Source organism: Drosophila albomicans, chromosome 2R (genome assembly GCF_009650485.2).
Source record: "Drosophila albomicans strain 15112-1751.03 chromosome 2R, ASM965048v2, whole genome shotgun sequence".
NCBI classification, from domain to species: Eukaryota; Metazoa; Arthropoda; class Insecta; order Diptera; family Drosophilidae; genus Drosophila; species Drosophila albomicans.
The window spans coordinates 30,299,229-30,321,335 of NC_047631.2; the positions used below are offsets into that span (position 1 = coordinate 30,299,229).

At 44.7% G+C, this 22,107-nt stretch overlaps 3 protein-coding genes across 20 annotated transcripts in view; 1 reads left to right on the forward strand and 2 right to left on the reverse strand.

Annotated features, from left to right (window-relative positions):
• The first annotated feature begins 373 nt into the window (after positions 1–373).
• LOC117576620 (uncharacterized) lies at positions 374–3,463 on the forward strand. The gene is made up of 5 exons (XM_034261537.2): positions 374–802; positions 1,474–2,715; positions 2,778–2,785; positions 2,847–2,974; positions 3,140–3,463. The coding sequence occupies exons 1-5, from the start codon at positions 374–376 to the stop codon at positions 3,274–3,276; spliced, it is 1,944 nt and encodes a 647-aa protein (XP_034117428.2). The 3' UTR covers positions 3,277–3,463.
• Positions 3,464–3,975: 512 nt separating this feature from the next.
• Positions 3,976–4,698, reverse strand: LOC117576622 (dynein light chain Tctex-type protein 2B). Its single transcript, XM_034261542.2, has 2 exons — positions 4,328–4,698; positions 3,976–4,265 (listed from the first exon to the last, which is right to left on the reverse strand). Exons 1-2 carry the CDS (start codon positions 4,581–4,583, stop codon positions 4,006–4,008), a joined length of 516 nt encoding a protein of 171 aa, XP_034117433.1. The 5' UTR covers positions 4,584–4,698; the 3' UTR covers positions 3,976–4,005.
• A 2,641-nt stretch (positions 4,699–7,339) lies between these two features.
• Positions 7,340–22,107, reverse strand: part of LOC117576616 (F-actin-monooxygenase Mical) — a 51,387-nt gene continuing 36,619 nt past the window's right edge. For 6 of the 18 annotated variants that reach the window (XM_052007362.1, XM_052007360.1, XM_034261520.2 and 3 more), the window contains 2 exons: positions 16,683–21,952; positions 15,353–15,623 (listed from right to left, as the gene is read on the reverse strand). In XM_052007362.1, coding sequence (XP_051863322.1) covers positions 15,461–15,623; positions 16,683–21,952 — 5,433 coding nt within the window. In that variant the 3' untranslated portion in view covers positions 15,353–15,460. Of the gene's footprint in view, positions 8,182–8,240; positions 8,435–8,492; positions 8,594–8,651; positions 8,730–8,788; positions 8,994–9,118; positions 9,414–9,854; positions 10,032–10,483; positions 10,517–10,687; positions 14,741–15,352; positions 15,624–16,174; positions 16,553–16,678; positions 21,953–22,107 lie in introns of those variants that run through there. The other 12 variants (XM_052007363.1, XM_052007364.1, XM_034261526.2 and 9 more) reach the window with 8 other exon arrangements.

Consider the following 22,107-nt stretch of genomic DNA (forward strand, 5'->3'; position numbering starts at 1 on the left):
ACGATTTCAGTGTGTCGGCAGCAATCGCGGGAGATACTACTCCAAAAAAATAAAAAACGGGAGAAAAAAAACCATACTCGATGTGCAAAATGTGTGAAGCGCGAATTGTGTGACAGTTTTAGAAAAAATTATAGAACCTTGAGAGCGAAAATTATTTGAACGAATACTCGAAATCAAATCGCTGTGTGAGCTCTAATTGATTGAGCGAATTACAGGGCGACAAATAATGCAATTTATGGCGAGTTTTTTGCCAAACGGATTTCATGCTTCAGTTGCAGTTGGGAAATCACAGTTAACACAGCGATTAATATCAATGTGTTGCATTTATTTCAAATTCAATTTCAATTTGGACAAGGTCAAGCCAACATTGATGATGACCTCCCTTTATGTCTGGCTATGCTTTAGCTTAGCGGCACTCCCACACAACTGCCACGCCCACTACATACAAATCGACCACGAAGAGTTTCGCGCCAGTGGCTATCCCCATCCACCGTTGCCACCAGCCCCTCTGACACCTCTAGAGCTCGATCATCTGCCACATGTGGTGGCCACCAATCCTTTGACGCCTGCCGAGGTGATGGTGGATCTCACCAACGATCTGACGCATCGTCTGCTCCACTATCACTCCATACTCAATCGGAATAATTTCGCATTCTCGCCCACCGCGTTGGTCAGTGTCCTGGTGGCACTCTACGAAGGATCCGCGGGACGCAGCGCCAGCGAATTGCGGAATGTGCTGCAGTTGCCCAACAATCGTGACGTCATACGCGTCGGTTACCGCGACATCCATCGACGACTGCGGGTGAGATTCCCCACCACAAACAAAAAACAAACCGAATAGTTTATGACTTCAATTTACATGCATCGTTGGGCACAACAGTTGTAATCCCATACCAAGCACTTGACTGATAAAAAGCCCAACTAATAACCGCGTTTTACCACAAATACAACACAACACACAAAAAATTTGTATCTGTATCTTTGTATCCGTATCTGTAGCAGTGTGCCTGGGGCACAATTGTGCTCTACATTTCACATTTTAATGCCGCGGGGTGTCGCACTTATCGATGATGCCCAATTGATGGCTTAAACGGTTGCAAAGGTTTATTGAACCCGTTTTGATTGTTCAATTCGGCATAATCTGATTTGAGTGATTCTGAATAATTTTTTTGGGCATGAATGGAATTTATAATTGATAGATGTGGAGTAAAGTAGTATTATAGTCTAATTCTATTGAGAATGATCAACAAATTCTATTATGGCATCTGCGAAACCAGCTTCAAGTTAGCCCTAAAAGTCGGACCGTCTATCTGTCTGTTTAAACAGCTCTATCTTGAAGATTGTTAAAGTTAGAAATTTGAAATATGGAATGGGTAATACTAATGCGTATTACCTCCCTAGGATTAAGTGTTTCCACGCCTCCTTTATTCAGACATCGATCTAAATTAATTCTTTCCTTTTCCCCTGCTCCAGACCTATTTCTTTGGCTCTGATAATCCCTTGAAAGGACTCAGCTTAAGCAGAAATAATGTCACTGTGCTCAAGGATTTCGAAACGGTTTTAATGTTTTATGGTTATGATCTGAGCATCGATATGATCTCCTCTACGCCAGCCAATGTCACTGCAGCCAACGCCACCCTGGCTGGCAATGCCACAGCTGATGCAATGCAGGCAGATACTACAACAAGCAGCGATATTGAGACAACCACTGAGCCACCTACAACCACAGCAGCCACAGCTGAAGAGACTACAACGACACCTGCGCCAACTACAACCACCGAGGAAGCGACAACCACAACCGAAGAGGCGGAAGCCAGCAGCACGGAGGCAGCACCTGCCACAGAATCTGGTGAGGCAACCGAGCCAGCAGGAGACGATGAGGCAGCCGAGCTGGTTTCCGCTTTTGTGGCCGAAGAGGATGCAGAACCCTTTTTGCGCATACAAAAGGCGCGGGTGTCGCGTTTACCAACCAGTAAATTGCAGGCGCCGCTGAAGCACTCGAATCCCATTACACCTAAGCCCAACTATTTGCCTAGTGCACGCATTGCAGTGATGCCCATGATAGCCAGACAAGTTCAAGCTCCGGTGCAGCGCAAGGCAACCACAACAACTCCAACACCAAGTTCACGACAAGTTGCCACCACGACGCCAGCAACTCCACAAGCAACCACATCCCGGAAAGCAAAGACAGCTCGCCATAAGCGTCATGTGCTGGGTTACAAGGATCTGGATGCAAATCTCTTTGTTTCACTCTTTAGTCCACATGGTCCACACGCAGCTGCTGCAGCGCTTCCGTTGCCCATTCCACCCACAGCTGGATTCACACACTTCACCAACGAGTTTGAGCCTCATTACATTAGCGATGGCGTTGAATCCAAGACAAATTACAACACGGATGTGATCAGTCATGTCTTTTATCTGGGCAGCCAACAGGTGGTGCACACCACCTTCAAGGTCTACAATGCAGTGCTGTATTACAAGTACTTTGAGCACCTGAAGATGAGTGTGCTTGAGCTGGAGTTGGACACTCCTGAGTACAATTTAATGATACTGCTGCCCGACTACCACATGGACATTGTGGCTGCGGCTGCTTCGCTCAAGCTGGGACCAACGTTGCGGCTGATGCGCAAGCAACTGAAGCCACGTTGGGTTCAGGCCATCATACCGGACTTTAAGCTGCATGGCACCATGTTCCTCACCAACGATCTGCAGAATGTAAGTGTTGCAAGGAATATCATCTTTTGAACTGATCTTAATCCATTTCTCTGCTCTTCCAGATGGGCATGTAAGAAGGCGAAACCTGCTGCACTTTTACTTTCTTCAATCTCTTCGTATTCTCTTTGCAGCTGTGATATATTTGAGCCAAATCGTGCCGATTTTCGACCCATGACTGATGAGAAAGGCATCTATGTGCGACACATTGAGCAATCGATTGACGTCAACATTCGTACGCATCCCATCAATCAATTGAAACGTAAGTTACGCCTCGCAGCGCAGTGAGGCGCAACGTATCTTTGCGATCACTATCCGAGGTGTTTTGGCCCCACCTGTTGCAACAATTGCAACATTTTGCAGCAGCAACAACACTCAAGACATTAATGTGCAATAACTACTTAACTTCCCCTTTTTGCGATTGCAGGCAACACAGGCGCTCAAACGAAGCCCATACAGATCTCTGTTAATCATCCGTTTCTGTTTTTCATCATCGATCGCGACTTGGACGTGGCTGTGATGTCGGGCCGCATACTCAATCCCCTCAACGTGCGCATACAATGAATGCTCCATTCATCCATCGAGCCGAACCGAGCCACACTCACAGTCAGTGGTGCAAAACGAAGGTCAACACGGTGGCTGCATCGAAAGTGAAGCTGGTAGCTAAAGTGCGCTTCCTGGTGCCTCTTAACCATGCACTTGCAAAGTACCATAGTATATTGTAAATAATGCAAACAACTTTTGTTTTCTATAAATGCTGTTCACATTTTGTATGCAGTGCGTTTGCTTTAATCGAATGGTAAATTGCAAGCAAGTTTCAAGCTGGTGCTGAGTGAGTTTTGTGCTTATAGATAGTGTTGACTTAAAGATAGATTTTTATCTTTAGAGGCAAAAACCTGAAAGTAAAAAGATAGCTTAGACAATTGATGATAATCTTTAGAGAATAGCTAGGACTGCACTTACTTTATAGCTTAATACATATTAGTTAAGAGTAGTCTTTAGTAGCAGTACTTAGACTCCCAATTATATCTAATGATGACTGTGGGCACTTAAGGATATTTCTGTATCTATGGATGAAAATCACTGAAAGACATGTTAGATCTGGCAGTTATAAGATAATTCTCTTCTTACTTTAGAGTTTAATGCGTTAGTCTAACGTATTCTTTGGAATTTTACGCTTCATAGAAGATGTCTGATAAAAATCACTGAAATTAGAAATTGCTGATTAGAATGGGAATTTGTTAATATGCTACCGCTACTCACGTTATAGCTTCATATGTAAATTATCTCCCCTCAGTACTGATATGTGCCATACACTGTGCAGACACAGAACAAGCTTGTATTGCTAAACACCTCCGTGATCGAAGTATCGCAGTCGCAATCCCAACAACAGCGAGATAAATACGTTGCACCAGCGCCCAGCTCCTGTCCCAGCATCACTTGTACCACATGCTTGTAACGCTTCACCTTGGGATTGGCGGCAATCTGTTGATTCACTTCGTCGGCTATTTCTCTCGTCCATGTCTTGGCCACATCCTTGTCGTATTGTTTGTCTGCAATAATTTGTTTGTTGCTTAGCGACGCTTTTTTTGTTTGGGGCGTCCTTCGATTTTACCTTTGAGCTTCTCGGACATGGCTGTGTTGATGATGCTTTTAACTATTGGCAGTGGAAATGATTCGCCAAATGCTGGTCGCATGCTGTAGGCCGCTGGCTGACCTGTCTGCTCTTCATCCATTTCAGCCTCCGGCGACAGTTGCGCAGCCGCAGCCGGCATTGCTTTTTTGTCCTGTGATTTCGTTTTCGACGTTGTGGGCGTAGTTTGCATCTCGTCAGCCTTTTTTGAATTCTTTACAGCTTTTTCATCTGTCATTTTTGGATACGGAGCGCGAAATTTGTAGCAACTATTAAATGGTAATTAGTAATTGGTAAACATAAACAATAAACGCGCTAGCTGAAATGCAGAGGTGAAGAAACTGTCGATGTATCGATAGTTTCGATATTCTATTATAATTCGATTATTATTCCAATAATCGATGTTTGTTTTTGCAGCAGAATATACCAAAATACAGAAATCGACAGGTATCGGATTTTTTTTTTTATATATTTCCAAGAGTAATAAAAAAGTCGTTTCATTTGAAATAGTATTTTCACAATATTCGCAATTTGATTATTCTACTCAAACTGATTAGATTTTCCTTAAAAATATATTTTTAATAATCTGGAGTCAATTTGAATGATTGCTCGGTATATTTTTAGAGCAGTGTGTTTACTAGGGCTGCAGAGTACATTCCTTACATTTAAAAGAGCCAGGCGCTGGAGGGTGAATCCATTGGATTAGAATCATTTTAGATGGCTCGAGTTGGCTGATAAGTCCCCGGTCTGACACATAGATTGAATGCATATTATTTTTGTGTCAGTCAATTAGTTAGTGAGATAGAGCGTCTTTTGTGAAGCAACTTTTGTTATTGTGAAAAAAATGGAAAAAAAGGAATTTCGTGTTTTGATAAAATACTGTTTTCTGAAGGGAAAAAATACAGTGGAAGCGAAAACTTGGCTTGATAATGAGTTTCCGGAGTCTGCCCCAGGGAAATCAACAATAATTGATTGGTATGCAAAATTCAAGCGTGGTGAAATGAGCACGGAGGACGGTGAACGCAGTGGACGCCCGAAAGAGGTGGTTACCGTCGAAAACATCAAAAAAATCCACAAAATGATTTTGAATGACCGTAAAATAAAGTTGATCGAGATAGCAGAGGCCTTAAAGATATCAAAGGAACGTGTTGGTCATATCATTCATGAACATTTGGATATGCGGCAGCTCTGTGCAAAATGGGTGCCGCGCGAGCTCACATTTGACCAAAAACAACAACGCGTTGATGATTCTGAGCGGTGTTTGCAGCTGTTAACTCGTAATACACCCGAGTTTTTGCATCGATATGTGACAACGGATGAAACATTTCTCCATCACTACACTCCTGAGTCCAATCGACAGTCGGCTGAGTGGACAGCGACCGGTGAACCGACTCCGAAGCGTGGAAAGACTCAAAAGTCCGCTGGCAAAGTAATGGCCTCTGTTTTTTGGGATGCGCGTGGAATAATTTTTATCGATTATCTTGAGAAGGGAAAAACCATCAACAGTGACTATTATATGGCGTTATTGGAGCGTTTGAAGGTCGAAATCGCGGCTAAACGGCCCCATATGAAGAAGAAAAAAGTGTTGTTCCACCAAGACATCGCACCGTGCCACAAGTCATTGAGAACGATGGCAAAAATTCATGAATTGGGCTTCGAATTGCTTCCCCACCCACCGTATTCTCCAGATCTGGCCCCCAGCGACTTTTTCTTGTTCTCAGACCTCAAAAGGATGCTCGCAGGGAAAAAATTTGACTGCAATGAAGAGGTGATCGCCGCAACTGAGGCCTATTTTGAGGCAAAACCGAAGGAGTACTACCAAAATGGTATAAAAAACTTGGAAGGTCGTTATAATAGTTGTATCGCTATTCAAGGGAACTATGTTGAATAATAAAAACCAATTTTGACAAAAAAAAAATGTGTTTTTCTTTGTTAGACCGGGGACTTATCAGCCAACCTGTTAGAACCTGTGCCCTTAACAAGAAAAGAAACCTTGGATTTTATTGATAAAAAATCTTACAAGATGTTATAATGAATTTCGAGCTATGACCAAAGCTTCCACAGTCAGCTTGTACAGTCAGCGCCACAATAAAAGCCGCACTTAAAAAAAATTGGAAATTGTGCAGTCACTATACTGGGGTTCCACTAATTTTAGTTCTCTGGGCATTATTTTTTTTAGGGGGGTTTCCCTTGACTATTTTCGACATACATAATTTCGTCATTTGAAGAGCGCTGTTGCTTAAATTGCTTTTGGTAGAATTTTTTTTGTAAAATCATAAAATCATGCCAAAGCAAAAGCAATTCACTGATCGCGATAAAGAAAAAATTATTTTATTGACTGGACAAAATGTGTCAAATCGACAAATAGCAGCTGAAACACATTTCAATGAAAGCTCAGTGCGTCGTTTTTTAAAAAAATATCGTGTGACATGTGAAGTAATAAGGAAAAAAGGAACAGGGGAAAAAAAATGCACCACGTCACGTGAAGATCGCTTTATTATGAGAACGAGCCTGCAGGATCGTTTCAAAACTGCAGTGCAGATAAGATCTGAGGTACATGAACAGTTTTCAAAAGATATTTCGGAGCGAACTGTTCAACGTCGGCTTAGCTCTATGAGAATGCGCGCAAGATCACCTGCAAAAAAGCCATCCGCGAAAGAAAAAAAATCGTCTAAACTGGGCCAAGGACAAGGAAAATAACGAAGGAATATTTGTGTTCCAATTACGATTCTATGCCCAATAGGGTAAAATCTGTAATTAAGGCCAAAGGCGGCATTTCTAAGATTTAAGCTAAATTAAAAAAATTTGTCTATTGTTAAATTGCCTAGATTTAAAATTTTGGAAAAAAATAGTTTTTGTTTAATTTTTTCATTATTGTAACTTTTATGATTTTGTTTGATTTTATGTTATTCCCAAGCTATGAAGCACAGTAAAGTTCAATTCATAAAATCTTTATTGAATTTTAAATAAATCAAAAAATTACATAATAAATTCGATAAATATGTTGATTACAGGATATAAATAAAATTACATAATAATTTAAATCATCATTTCATTAGTATACAATAAATGTTTGCTTTGCTCTTTCATTAATATAGTATGTAATGTATTAATCGTTATATACGCTCGTATTAAACAATACATCATACAATGTGTATATAATATACTTATGTATAGAAAATATTTGTGTGTATATCTTTGTGTTCACTTTGATTTTAGTTGGGCAGCAAATTACATGCATGGATGAGTAGCATACAATATCTACGTTTTTAATTGATAAAAAAAATTAATAAGAAATTTGCAGACATAGGCGCACACACAATACAGTAAATCATAATCGACTATAATATAAAATAATAATAATAATGATAATGATAATGATAAAACAATTACACCATTTACAATTTGCTCTCTCAAAGGGATAAACAATTTGCACATACATCATAATATTTCACGTTACATAGTTAACTTATTACACAACATAATACAACACACAATCAGATCAGACAGTTTCTTTAAAAATTGCTGCAACAAACTAAATGACTATAATTTTTGTGTATAATATTTGATCGAAACTAACTAAATATTAACTTCAAGTAGCGAATTTCTTTCTTTTTGGTTTATTTATACATAAATGTTGCGCGTTTCTTCAAAATATCTAAAGCAATCAACCTAATTTCAGTTATGTTTAGTAAAATTATGCCATTATTAAGGTTGCTGTTCAGTTTGTTTTTTATCTTTTTGTTTTTGGTACTTTATACTTAAGTATTTAGGCGTATAAATCCTTGAAAGACTTCATAAGCCAGTAAACCCCAAGGCAAGTTTGTTATTCAAATCTGCAAGTAGAATAAATTGATTAAGACATATAATTTTAATTTATATATTCAAATCTTACATTCGATTCGTCGAGTTCGTGCGATTGGCCGGCTAGTGTAATGCCCGCCTCTGTTGAGGTTGATGCAGCACCCGCTGCAGTTAGGTCCGCTTGTGAGGCAGTTGGTCGTAGTGCCGCCCGTTTAGCCACAATTTCCAGCATCTCGTTGAGTATCGCACCCTCAGCAGCCACATCCGCGGAGCTCTTGTCCAGTTCTATAAGGGGATAATAAATATTTAATAAGATTCTAAGGAATAGGCGATGATTACTTACTATTGCAAGACAAACGCAAGTTGAGCTCCTCCTTGAGCTGTGCATGTCGATACTCCAATTGCAGTTCCTGTTGTCTAATGGTTAGTTCTTCATCACGTTTTCTAATTAAATTATAATTTATTAGGAATTTGTATTATAGAGTTGTATTCCGTAACTCACTTCAGTGCTGTGATATTGCGCCATATTTCCAAAAGTTCTTTAAGTAGTTTCTCATCATTGTCCTTACTCGAATCCAAGCTGGATAAGCATTTATTAGTTATAGTAGATAAGTTATTATTTTGGCTTCCTTAACTTACTTTTCATAGTTGTGCGCCTCGCCCCTCAGGGCCTTCTCAATGAGCACGCCGCGCGCCTCCAGTTCCTTTAGCTGCACCTCGATCTCCTCCTGTTCACGCTGGATTTCTTGAGCGATTCGCAATCGCTTGAGCTCAGCCTGTCGTGAAGCCTTCGATATGGCACGTTGCTTCTTATGCTCTCGTGTCTCGTTAGCGTTGCTTTCATCTAATAACAAAGTTAAATTCTATTATTAAGTGAACTCGATAGGATAGTTTAGGACAGTAAACAGAGAATAGAGATTGATATTTTTTTGGGAAAGGAAATGTATAAACAGCAAATGAGCAACAAACCATCGGATCTTTGATAATTCAGTGGCAAAGGCGGTATGGGTGGCGGAGTCTGGTCGTCCATTGCATTCGCTGCGGCCAGATGATGATGGGGCTTGTGTATATAGAGCTGCGGGCTGGACGAAGAGAACGATTCGGTGTTCGTTTGCTTTCGGTAGCGACTGTTGTTCGTGGTGTTGTTGAGGTTGAGGTAATCTTGGGAGTGTTTTGTTGTTGTTTGTGATGTTGTTCCTGTTGTTGCGGTTGCCAATGTTGTTGGTGTCGGTGTTGTGCTTGTTGCTGTGATCATCTCCTTGTCCTAATCATATGTTTTGGTTTTTTAAAATGTATTGAAACGTATTTAGTTATGTATTTGGTGTGTTGTTGTGTGTGTGTGAGTGTATAGAATGAATGTTTGTGTGTCAGCAGCAGCAGCAGCAGCGAAAAAGAAACATTCGAAAATTAAACAATTTAGAGCTGTTTGTATTAAATACGATTTTTTGTTATTCACAACTTAATCATAAAGAACAAGCGTGCTGAAGTGTTGTCCAGGTATAACTCGATGCGATACCAAACCAAAGGATCCACACCGAACAATCTAAAAACCAATTCATGCAACATTAACTTAACCCAATGTTCTTCCGAGTACCCAAGGAAAATTAAATATATAAATCACTTAAAAAATAATAAACAAATTGATGCCATTAACCGAAAACTTATAAAAAGAAACATAAAACAAAATTCTCCGTAAATTTAATGTGTATGTTTATACTTAATAATTTTGGGGATACACTGAGTGTAAAACCAATGGATAACCAATAGGATAGCTAAACTAGGGATCTCACATATAAAAGAGAGTATTATAAACAAATAATAATTATAAATAAAAACTAAGGGTATCAGGCAATCTTAAGGGGTATCACTTAAATATTTTCAGCTGTAATTGTGAAAAGAAAACGAAAATCAAATAAATAAAAACCATTCTTAGGAACCGAAAAACAAACAGAAAATTTGAGATGCAAATAAAACAGAAGATCTATGTGAATGAAATGATAATGAAAAATGTTTAATATAATTTTTGTTTTCAATTTAAATCAGGAAATTAACTAAATAATAAATGTGTGCTGTGGGTATAAATAAATATTCTTGCAGACTTTTTATACTTTCCATATGGTAAACTTAATTTAGAAATTTTTTGCAGGGAATTAACAATTTTTGTATCTTTTGTGCAGTTGTGAAACAAATAACATACAATAATTTGGAAATACAATATTCAAGATGCCTTAAAGATCATGCCAAATTATTTCTACTACCAAAAAGGGTGAATTTGTTGTTATACAAATGAGTTAATGTGGTTAGTTATAGTTGAGTGAGTATAAATGTTCTTACACCAAAACCGAAAGTCCTCAGATCAAAGCAAGACTGCAAATGTTGGAAAAAGTAGTTTCATGGTTAAAAATGAAGGACATACATAGAGGACGGCAACAGCATTAAATGATCTTACAACTATGTATAGTCGACATAAAGCACTTTTCACAAGGTCAGTCACAACAAAAGACGGTAACACATCATTATTAATTGACAATCGCTTACCTTAGACTTTTCCTTCGATTTGGGTGAGATGCGGAAGCGACTGAAAACGCCGCCGCCTCCGCCGGAACTGCCTGCATCGGAGATCGTGGGCGTGCCGCTGCTGCTGGTGCCAGGACGCTCTGCATGCTCTGCAGAGTGATTGGCAGCTACAGCGCCGCCCTGTTCCTTGGGACTGCTGGCCGTCGAGAACGTTGTGCCCTTGTGAAAGAAACTGGATAGCGATTGTATCAGACTCTTGCGACGCTCTGGATCCTTTTGCCGCCGACTCGTTTTGCTCTTCTGCAGTTTATCCTGTTGCACACTGGCCGCCAGATTCGGATCGGATGTAAAGTCCGCTGCCTTGGCCTGATTCACGGCGCTGTCGTTGTCCAAACGCAGCTGATGCTGCTGCTGGCCATGACCCACAATATAAGCCAAGTCATTGACACTCTTCGAGGCGCTCATCTTAATAGCACGTGCTGCCAAATCGTTGGCGTGCTGTTCCTGCTGCTTGGCCTTCAGCGCACTATTCTGATCGTACTGCAAACGCTTGCGCAACAGCTGCATCTTCTCTTCGGGGCTCAAGCCCAGTTCCGAGTTGGACTTCAAGCGGGCTCGAGCACGTGCCTCGCTGCGCAAATTCTCGGTGGATGCAGAGATGCTTAGCTCGGCTGCATGTTCGATTTGCTGCTCGCGATGATGCTGATTGCTGCGTTGCGGACGCACTGGCGGCTTGGGTGTGGCAAACTCATCCACTTTGCCGTAGCTAAACGATGCTGTCTTGTTCAGCTTGTGCCGCTCCAGCAGATTCAGTTGCTCGGCATCAATGTGCTCGCTGAATGGACGCGCCTTGTAGAAATCTGTGCTGCGTGTCACCGGCTGCGCAGTGCGGTATGGCGACACATACGAAGCTGTGGCCGACTTCTGTAGCGGATTCGGTTGTTTGAATGTGGGTGAATCAACGCTGCTTGCGCTGGGCTGCTCGATGGCCGCCGTGGAGACATGATAATGCGCCTGACTGCTACAATTGGCATCGCTGGAACTGCTCGCTGCTGCCAACTTGGGAGTGGGACTCAAGCTGGCGCCGCTGGCATAGCCGCTGGTGAGCAGACTACGCTGACGACTGCGATGCAAACGCTTCTCAGCGTTGAGCTGTTTCTTCGACTGTAGCTTGTCCATGACCAGATCGTGTATGAGATCCTTTTGCTTGGTGCGCTCCTTGCTGATCTCCTCGAGCTTGCTGTTCAGCGTGGGTATCTCGGGCACTTTGCTCGACGAGCTGCTGCTGCGTGGTCGCATTGCAACCATGTCACCAGCTGCTGGCGATGAGGATTGCAATGCATTGTTGCTGCTTGCGTCTATCACAGTTGCTTGCTGCAAATTGGGCGCCTCGCCCTTGGAGCTCTTGCGACGCTGTGTGCTGATCTGCGAGATGCGCTGCTGCAGCGCACGCACATATTCAAACTGTATTTGCATGTCCTCCGCTTCCGTATCTTTAGGGGCTGCTGGCGTTGAGCTGCTGCCGCCGCCGCCACTGCTATTGGTTGTGACTGTCGATTGAGTTGTCTTTGGCTGCTGCTCCGAGCTGCTGGGCGTCGACGCCGCATCTGTGGCCTTGCCCGTTGCCAGCATGGATGCGAATTGATCCAGCACACGGGGCGATGAAGTGTCCAACGGACTCGTGACCACCGTAAGCGCCTCGCTCTCCTCTGTGGTTGTGGGCTGTGTTTGTGTGAGTGTCTGCGATGTGGCCATGCCTGCCAAACTGTCTTCGTCCAGCTCGTTGAGCGTACTCGAATCGGTCAGCGATTGCGTCATCAGACGTGGCGCCTCATTCACCGGGGTCTTGGCATCGTCGTGCATGATGTAAGCGCCCTGCTCGATGTAATCAATACCCAGTTTCTCATCACGCTTCGTCAGCAGCGCCTGCAACTTGGGCTGTGCTGATGGCAGGACACTTGTGGAAGGCGCCCTCGCCTTGGGCACCGTCTCGATGTACTCCATGTAGCCACGATTGTGCAGCAACGCTGTGTTTGTTGCTGAGTAAGCTTCGGCACAGCTGCCCTCGGATCCAGTGTCCATGAACTCAATGTCATCGATATCGATGGCATGCAGAATGCCTTCCATTTCAGCCACTGGCGCCTGCTTGGCGAGTTCGTGCATCACTTGCGTGCTGCTGGGCAACTTTGCGTTGGCTTGGCCAGCGTTGCGTCGTCGCTCCTTGTTGCGTCGCTTCATGGTGCCCTTGTTCGAGTTGATCACAAACTCCATGTCCACGAAATTCTCCGATATGCAATCATCTGCCGTCCAATCGGACAACTCCGTTTCCGTCAGCACCTGACCGGTGCCTGTGGCTTCTGTTTCCGAGTCAGAGCGTGAATTCAAATCACCTGTTGGTGTCTTATCGCTATCATGCTGCGTGGGCGTTGTGGGCGTGTCGGGAGTTCGCGCCACGGTGCTGCTAAGATTAAGCGTAATGGGTTTCACTGCTTGACTGTGCTCCAGCGTGCGTTCCACAATTAGTGGCAGATGTTTCAAGCTTTCGATTTTGTTCTCGTTTTTGCTGTCAAACTTGAGCTTGGGTGGTCCCATCTCTGGCAGTGCTGGTGGCGTTGTTGCTGGTGTTGTAGTTGCCTCGATCACAGTGCACTCGGCTGGCTCTGGCGTCGCTGTCACCGGCTCCACATCCGCCTCCGGTTCCTCCTCCAGCTCCGTAGTCTTCACAGCTGGCGGCACAATAACGCCAGCTGGCATGTCGAGGAACTTGACATCCTCCGGATCGCCAATGTATTTGCCATTCACAATCATCAGGCTGTCCACCTGCATCAGAGCTCCGCTGCTGTCGTGCACCTCAAGACGCGGCACATTGTGCTTGCCACCCGCTGTCTGCGTGTCCGGACTTGTTGTCGACTCCAGTATGTAGTGTTGAATGTCCTCAATGCTGGAGCTACCAGAGCTGGAGCAGCTGGTGGCACTGCTTGCGGTCGTTGACATAATCTCCGACTTGGGCTTGGTCCAGGGTATGTTGGGCACTTGAATCTGCAGCGTATCCTCCGGCTCCTGATCGTTCGCTTTCTCAGGTGAGTCACGTTTCTCCTCGTCCGATTGACAGAGCAGCGATTGCTGTTCCTCTGAGTCGGCCACATCCGTGCCTTCCTTCTCCGCCTTGATGTCGCCAAGAATGTCGGGTATGCACTCCTTGACGTCCTTGGACACATCCGGTTTGATCACATCGCTGATCTTATTGCTGTCGGGTGTTACCGTCTCAACAATGTTGGCTATTGGGCTGCTGGCATCCGTGGCTTTCTTTGGTGTCTCCAGCACGGTGAGATCAATGAAGGGCACCGGTTTCTCTGGCGTCACCAGATCAATCACCTCAATCACTGTTTTGTTATTCGTTGGCGTGGTCGGGGAACTCTTTTTATTCAGCTGTTCGAGCAGCGTGGCATTCACAGCATCCGTGTATTCCATGCCTTTGTTCAGCTCATTTTTGCTGTTGACAAACACATTTTCCTTCTCATTGTCCGTAGAGTTACTTGAGGGCGCCTTCTGTATCTTCAGTTCGACACGCAAATCATTTATCACATTACTGGTGGCGGAACGCATCAACTCATTATTCTGCGCATTGTCGCCGAGCTTGGTGCGATCGAGGAAACTGCGCATTCCCGCACTGATATCGCTACTGGGATTCAATAGCTTCTGGCACTCCGAGATGTTCGACTGAAAGCTGCGAATGCGTGAATCCAGCACCGATGTTGAGCCCGACTTTTGTATCTTGTTGCCATTCGCCGGCTCGCCCAGCAAATAGCGTTTCTTCAGCTCCAGACTCTTCTTAGAGGCAATGCCCTCGGTGCTCGCTGTTTTGTTCAGCAAATAGTCGCCAGGTCTTGGATTCTGCAGAGGTGCTCGCTGGCTGCTGATCAGCAACGTGGGATCCACTTGCACCAGTGGCTTGAATTGCGGCAGCGGCGGTTGTGGCTGATACTTTTGCAGGTAGCTGCCGCCCTTCTCCCGCGACGCCAGCTGCTTCTGATGCAGCCCAGTGGCACTCGGCGTGATCATGCCGGACTTTATCTGAAATGGGGGGAAGTTTTAGTTTATCTTTCTACTTATAACTTAGGATAATCGATTTACGTAACTATAATAAACAACAACATATTTTCCTTACTCATTCCTTATTAAAAATTAGAAAACTATTCACCTGAAACCCTGTGACTTAGTATAATATAAAGGATAGAAACTTACTTTTTAAGATTTCTATCTCACTTTCTTTGTTTCTATCAGAGTCATTCAAGGCTCCATAAACTTACTTTTTATGATTTCTATCTCACTTTCTTGGATTCTATCAGAGTCATTCAAGGCTCCACAAATGGAATCATTCACCAATATACTTTTCTGTCATTACAGTAACAAAGTTCTCTACAACAATAACGTCATTAAGAGATACTACACCATCATCTTCTACGCAAATCTCATAAATCCAGAAATCCAAGCTCTAATCATATTTTAAATTATTAAATGATCTCTTATGTTATCTTAGTTTATTGAACTGCAGAAGAACTTTAAGTTTATTTTACTTTACTTTAAATCCAATATTTCCAACCTACGCAAACTCTAATACATCCATAATTAAGCCAATATTTAACATACTGACTTTCCAACGATTGCTCATTAACAGATATACAATTAAGATTAATAAAACAAATTTGATGTGTGCATCCCACAACAGAATCGCATACAATATTTGAGCGCTTTATTTTTAAACAAAATCGTTGCAGATAATGAAAACTCCTTTTACCTGTACTTTTGTGGGTTTTCGTAAGTGTGTGTCGTCGATAAAGATTTTCGGCGCCTGCCGTATGATCTCATCGTTGTCGAACTCAGAGTCGGTGGATATTTCAGTGGCAGAGTTAAGCTCAACTTCGTCAGGTGATGTGCTTTCGGATTCGGTTTGTACCTGGAATTGTAGCCCATTGGCAAACAAATAATTAATGACACGGGATTCTCGAGAATGATTAAGAAATAAAATAATAAAAAATAACATTAAAGCGATGCAACAGAACGTCAAAAACATATTAACAAAGCGTCGAGTGAATTCAGGTGGCAAGAGTTTCCGTTTTTAGAGACACTCTCTCATTGCCCCCGTTTTGTAAAGGCTGTTTTATATATAGTACATATTATCATGTTGTTTTTATTCTATAGCGCGAACATGCTTCATTAGTCAGAGTTTGAGCTTGTTTTTGTTTGGGTTAATCAGCAGCGATGGTAAACCTCTCTCATGCCTTTAGGTACGATCCAGAAAGGTATAAAACGAATACAATAGACGAACGAAACAGAACGCAGATGGGGGAGAAGGATTGTTAGGCTATATCGGGGATCAGGCTTAGTGGAGTTATATAGAAGGCGATTTTTTCAGTATGCTGTGGACAGAAACGAGTTGGCGAACGACGACAGAACACGAACAAGAATTATAATATATTGATCTATATATTTTTAGAGACTACAAACTTTGAGATCGGGCGGCTCGGGGGTTAGCGCAACATTTCGTGATTGAATTTTGATTTAGAATTTACCTTCATAGATCGTACCCAGACGCTATTTATTCGATATTGGCTAACAAAGGTGGTAAGTTGCTCTCTCTTTTTTATGGTGGTTTAGGCGTACATCAAGAGCTGGTTTTTGGTTGGTTGATTGATTGTATTGGATTTGTGGTTCATTTACTGACCACACACACATTAAAAGTCCTAGTATGTTCTGGTGTTTATCGGAGGTCTTAAGGGTTTTAAAAAGGGGGTTAGCGGGGGACTGTGTTGGGCTGTTGGTTTCGCATTTTTCTGTTTTGCTGAGGAATTGCGACCTCAATAGAGATAATAGTTGAAGCGACGTCTGCCGGGGTTGTTGTAATCGTAGTCGTTATCGATGTTGGTTGTTGTTGTTGGGGGGTAAAAAATGTAAAAGAGAAATTTGCTGTTTTTGTAATCAACTTAAGGTGTTTGACAACTAAGAGATAACGCACGACTCTTTGCTGCTGCTGGGCAATCCATAGCTGGAGCTACTGCTGGTGGCGGGATTGCGACGCCGGAAAAGATCGCTCAGATGCGTACTGCTTGGATAATAACCGGAGTTTGAGCTTGTTGTTGCTGCGCTGCTCGTTCCTAGTCCTGTGTAGGGTCTTCGACTGAGGTAATCGCTGCTGCTGCCGGCGAGGCTGTTACTGCTGAGGTAATCGTAGTTGCTGCGTGGTGCTGAGGTTCTAGCATACGATGACGAGCTGGGGAAGCGACTGCTGGGCGCTTTAGTCGTGTAATGCCTAGGTCTATAGCTGGACAACTCCTCATCGGGTTCGTAATCGGCACGATCGGTGCTTCTGATCACATCCCGCATATATGGATTACGCTCCACAACTCGTTCATTGACAAACTCCCTCTTACGGTTGTGCAATCGCTTGCTGCGATCGAGCAGCGCCTTCATGTTGGCATCCTCAGGTTCGTCGTAGTTCACTACATAGCTCAAAGGTCGTGATGTGGCTACTGTAGTAGCTGTGGAGCGGGTGTCTGTATCTTGGCTGGACTGTGCTGATAGCGAATGCATCGATCCCGAAACTGGGGTATTCTTTTTGAGATCACTCACGGACTTGGAGCTGAGGCGAGCGCTGTCCGCCAAAGGCTTGAAGGGTTGCGGTGACTGTGAGCGTGGCTTATTATTGAAGCGCCTCGGCTTAGGACGTCTGCTGTCCAGCAGACCGAGTATATCATCCGCTTCTAGCGAGGGCTTGGCATCGGTTTGATCAAACACCGTTTTGCCATCGGGCCACTGTCGATTCTGGAAAGCAGCCGAAGGTGGTGAGTCGGAGCGCGCATACTCAGGCAGTTTTGACTTGGGATCCTCCTCTTTTAGATCCTCATCCTCGCTGTCCGCATGCAGTTCACCTGTCTGCGGCTTCGGCCAGGCACGATCCTTAAACACTTCCGGCACCGGTTCCGATTCGTCCCTAACTTCTGGTACATACTTGGCCGGCTCTAGCTTAGGCAAGTGCAGCTTGCGTGGCATGGGTACAATTACCGGCTTGTTGTCCTGTAATTCAATAAATGCAAAGGAGCTGCGTCTCGTGGACGCCGTCGTTGTGTCCAGTGTCGAGTTGCTATCGTCACCCAGATCCAGTTTCTTGAACATAGGCGGGGTACCGTCCTTGCGAATCGACTCTCGTCGGCTGCCCGTATCCTGGGTGGTGCCACGTCGTGTTGTTGGTGGTGTTGGGGGCGTGGGCGGCGGGAGACTACGCTTGCTACCAGTGGAGTTGCTGCTGCTCTGCTGCGACTCTTGACGTCGTTGCTCTGCGGCTGCAGCCTCAAAGCTCTCATCACGTTTGATAAGCGCGTGACGACGCTCGCGCTCGAATTCCTCAATGATGCGCTGCTCATCCTCGACTGAGGGCAGATTGTTCAGCAGCTGTATGGAACTGCTGGGCGACACATTAGCGGACTTCGGAGCTGCAATGCGACGACGGGGTGGCATGGGACTGTTGGGCAATTTCTCCATGTCCCACTCGAGGGAACTCTCTTTGCTGGCAGCCACAACGGGGGGTTGCTTGCGACGTGGCATCGGTGAGACGGGCAGCTTCTCCATGTCCCAGTCGAGGGAGTTCTCTTTGCTGCGCTGTGATTTGGGTGGCGTCACCAACTTGGGTGGCTCAATGAGACTGCCACGAGAGGAGTTTTCACTCTTCAGCAAGTTGCTCTGACTGTCTAGGGATTTTGGTGAACTCGCAACAGCTGCTGGCTGCTTTCGCTGCATTTCTGGGGTCTTTAAGCTAACTGCCTTGGGATGATCCACGACATCTTCCTCGACTGCAAGCCTAGGAAACTTCATTGGCTCCTCTGGCGTTGCCTGTGTCTGCTTTTCGATTTTCGGACTTAGCTGTTGCAGCAAATCTTGCACTGATGGCGGCATACTGTCGGGCGTCAGCTTAGCCAGCTTCTTCTTAAGACGCTGCGGAGCCACTGGTAAAGTAGGCTCGCTGGACGAGGAACTGCTCTTCTGTCTGCGCTGTGGACGCGATGGGAAACAGCCGCCATCGATTTCATCCATGCTAGGCTGCAGCGTTTGTCCAAAGCGGGGTGTGTTATTTAAGGGAACTTCATCACGTTCCAGCGACTCTAATTTATCCACAAAGTCTCGCTCTACAGAGCTATTTACACTCTGTTTAACACTGGACGCAATTCCCACCAGTTCATCGTTAGAATCGAATTCAACGTTGACCAGCATTTCATCGGAGACATCGCCCAGGAGCTTCTCGATGCTATGCTCCTCCGAGCTGCCTCGTTTTACCACCGTCACAGGCTGAGCACTGGGACTCTTGCTGATGGTGGTGCACAATGAATCCGCATCCAGCTCATCATCCATATAAATGGTCGATTCTTGAGCAGGCGTTCGATCTAGTTCATCTACCATGCTCTGGAACATATCATCCACATGCTCAACATCTGCTAAGGCCTCACGCTCTAGCTCTATGCTCTGGAGTACTTCCAGTGCATCCAGCTGCAGTTTTTCGGTCAGGGAAACTTCCGATTGACGTCGGGAGAGCACAAGACTTGCCTGAGAACCACGCCGGGAGTTGTTCAGCGACTTGTCACAGCCTGTCTTAGGCAGGTTCTTAATATCTTCCACAACCACAGTTCGTTCAACAGTTGCCTCTGGCTTCACATGTAACACTTCGCTGGTTGCCTCGACAACAGGGGCAACTTCTACCAACGGGCTTTTTGTCTTTGAACGTTCAAGCTCTTTGGCTTCGGTTGCCTTGTCTAACAGATCGAGTATTTCAAAATCATCTGGCACAGGAGTTGCTGGTTTCGGTGGAGCCACTTTAACTGGCAGCTTCTTTTCCACTTTGTTTACCTTCTCTGGTAACTTTGCCGGCGTTTTCTTTGCCTGCCGCGCATTGCTAATCTTAGCCAATTCCTCAAGCGAGTTATTAGTCTTGCTTGCTTTGAGACTCTTGCTCGGGGATTTCAATTTCTTAAGCGGCGATTTGCGTTTTTCCGGCGACTTGCGCTTTTCAGGGGACTTGCGTTTCTCTGGTGACTTACGTGACGCCAGACCAAAGAATTTGGCTAGCTTCGAGTCGCGATATTGAACTGGCAGTTCCATAACCTTTTGCTGTTCTTTTGGCAGCTCAATTGGCTTTTGTTGCTCCTCTTTTTGAGCATAGAACTTGTCGCGTTTCTTTTGCAAAAAGTTTGTAGCCTCATTGCGCCATTCATTGCGCAAATAATCCATGGTGCGCTCCAGATCACTCATCGAATCACTCACCGAGACTAATGACTCCCTGGAGCGATTCAAGCTGCTCATGTTGCTGGTGCTGGATTCCATGCGACGCAACTTGAACGAGGACTGTTCATCGCTGTTTTGCGAGTGCACCGAACTCATGGACTCGAAGCGTTTGAGTATATTCTGTACTCCAGTCAACCGCTTGGGTTGCATATCAAAATCTCCCTCACCCAAGGACTTCGTTTTCACCAGCTTCTTGCTGCTGCGTCGCGGCAAACCCAGCTCCAGATCCAATCCTGTATCCTCAAGTATACGCTCGATTTTGTCCGACAAATCGCTAGGCGATTTCTCATCATTGAAGAGCTTCTGGTATTCGGAGCTGGGTGAACGTGTCGCTCCATCCGCGAGAATTTCATCGAGTATGCGCTCAGCTTCATCGCGTGGCACTTGCGGCTCCTCGGGCTGCATTTCGGTTGTGTCTGCAGTCCCTGTAGCCTCTGTGGCTGCGGCAGCTGCAGCCGCTGCTGCTTTCTTTGCCTTGGTGCCCTTGGGCACAATTTTCTTGACTATTTTTACCTTGCCTTTAGTCGTGGTTGTTGTCTTACCCACGCTGGTGGCACTTGGAGTCTTAGTTACAGGAGTTTTAGTTTGTGCTGCTACCTTGACGGGTGTTTTAGTTGTAGTTACAACCTTAACTGGTGCTTTCTTCTTGCTCAGATCTAAGGCGCCATCAAGCTGATGATCGCGCAAACTAAATGAGTTAAGGGATGCTTGTCGTTTAGGTGGGACCGGCTTCGTCTTGGGATCTACTTTGGCCTCTACTTTGTTATCAGTTTTCGACTCTAATTTTGTCTCAACCTTAGCTCCTGTCTTGCTCTCCTCTTTCACCTCTTTGCTGGGTGCTAAAACCGCCTCAGTTTGCGACTTCTTCAGACGCTCTGCCACAGTTTCCACCGCACGTCGCTGAGGCGCAGGACTACTTGGAAAATATCTTGCTAGATCCACATCTTTTAGCGTCTTCTGGTTCTTATTTATATTTCCAGCATTGCTTTTCTCCTGTTTCTGATTTGGAAAATATTTGGACAAATCCACGCTTGCCGTGTGAACAGTGGGAGTCACCATCTGTGACTTGATGTGATCCATGGTGCCTGCAAAACTGCTAGCGCCAATCTCTTTAAGCTTGCTGCTTAGTTGTGGATTGCTGGGCTCCTCATCGATGTCCATGTCTTCATCTAATTCGCTGCTATGCTGCCGCTGCAGCTTCTTCATAGTGCCCAAAATGTTCTCAATCTGCATTTTGTTGTCGTTGGGCAGCGGGGCTTTTCTCAGCTGCGGACTATGAGAGCTGGCATTGCTCTTAATGCTGCTGGAGCGGCTCACATTTGCACTGCTTTTGCGCTCCGGCTTGGGACTGAGTGGCGGTGGCTTTTTCAGACTTTCGGGGCGTTTCAGTTGCTCTTTGGGACGCTCCTCAAAGTTGGGTTTACGTGGCTTCAACTCATCGAGATTAAAATCGATGACAGGCTTAGGCTTTACCTCAACTACAGGTTGAGGAGGAGGACTGACAACCTTTTCGTACTTCTCATCAAACTTGGACTTAGGTGGAGCGATGCCTACTGCAGCAGCAGCTACAATAGAGCTGCTCGGCTTCACTGCACTGGGATTGGAATTGGACATGCCTGCCGCAATGGCTGCATTCTCGGCCAACCATTTTTCCTTGAGCGTTAGCTTTCGCAGAATGTCGCTCTTCACGAGATTCTCCTTGGCCAACACCTCTAGATCTTTGTTCATTTTGACCATATTATTAAGGTGATACAACTTCTCGCTAATGGCTTCGATTTCGCTGCTAAACTTACGCGGTGCATTGCGTTCCAGCTGCTCGAGTTGAGCACGCGTGGGCGTGGCAATGGGAGTGGGAACCGGTGTGGAGGGTTGACTTTGTGCCGACTCAAAGGAGTTGGCGGACTTGAGCGAAGCACGCTCTACATTCTCTTTATTGTCATTGCCCACTTGGGGTTTCTATAACGTTCCCCAAAAATGATTTATGTATAGTTAATGTATTGAAACCAACACCACAGGTTTATAGGACAAAGTATTTAAAGTGATTTTTGTTCAGAGAGAATTGAATACAATAAATAAATGATAAAAACATTAGTTTTCCCATAACCAAAATG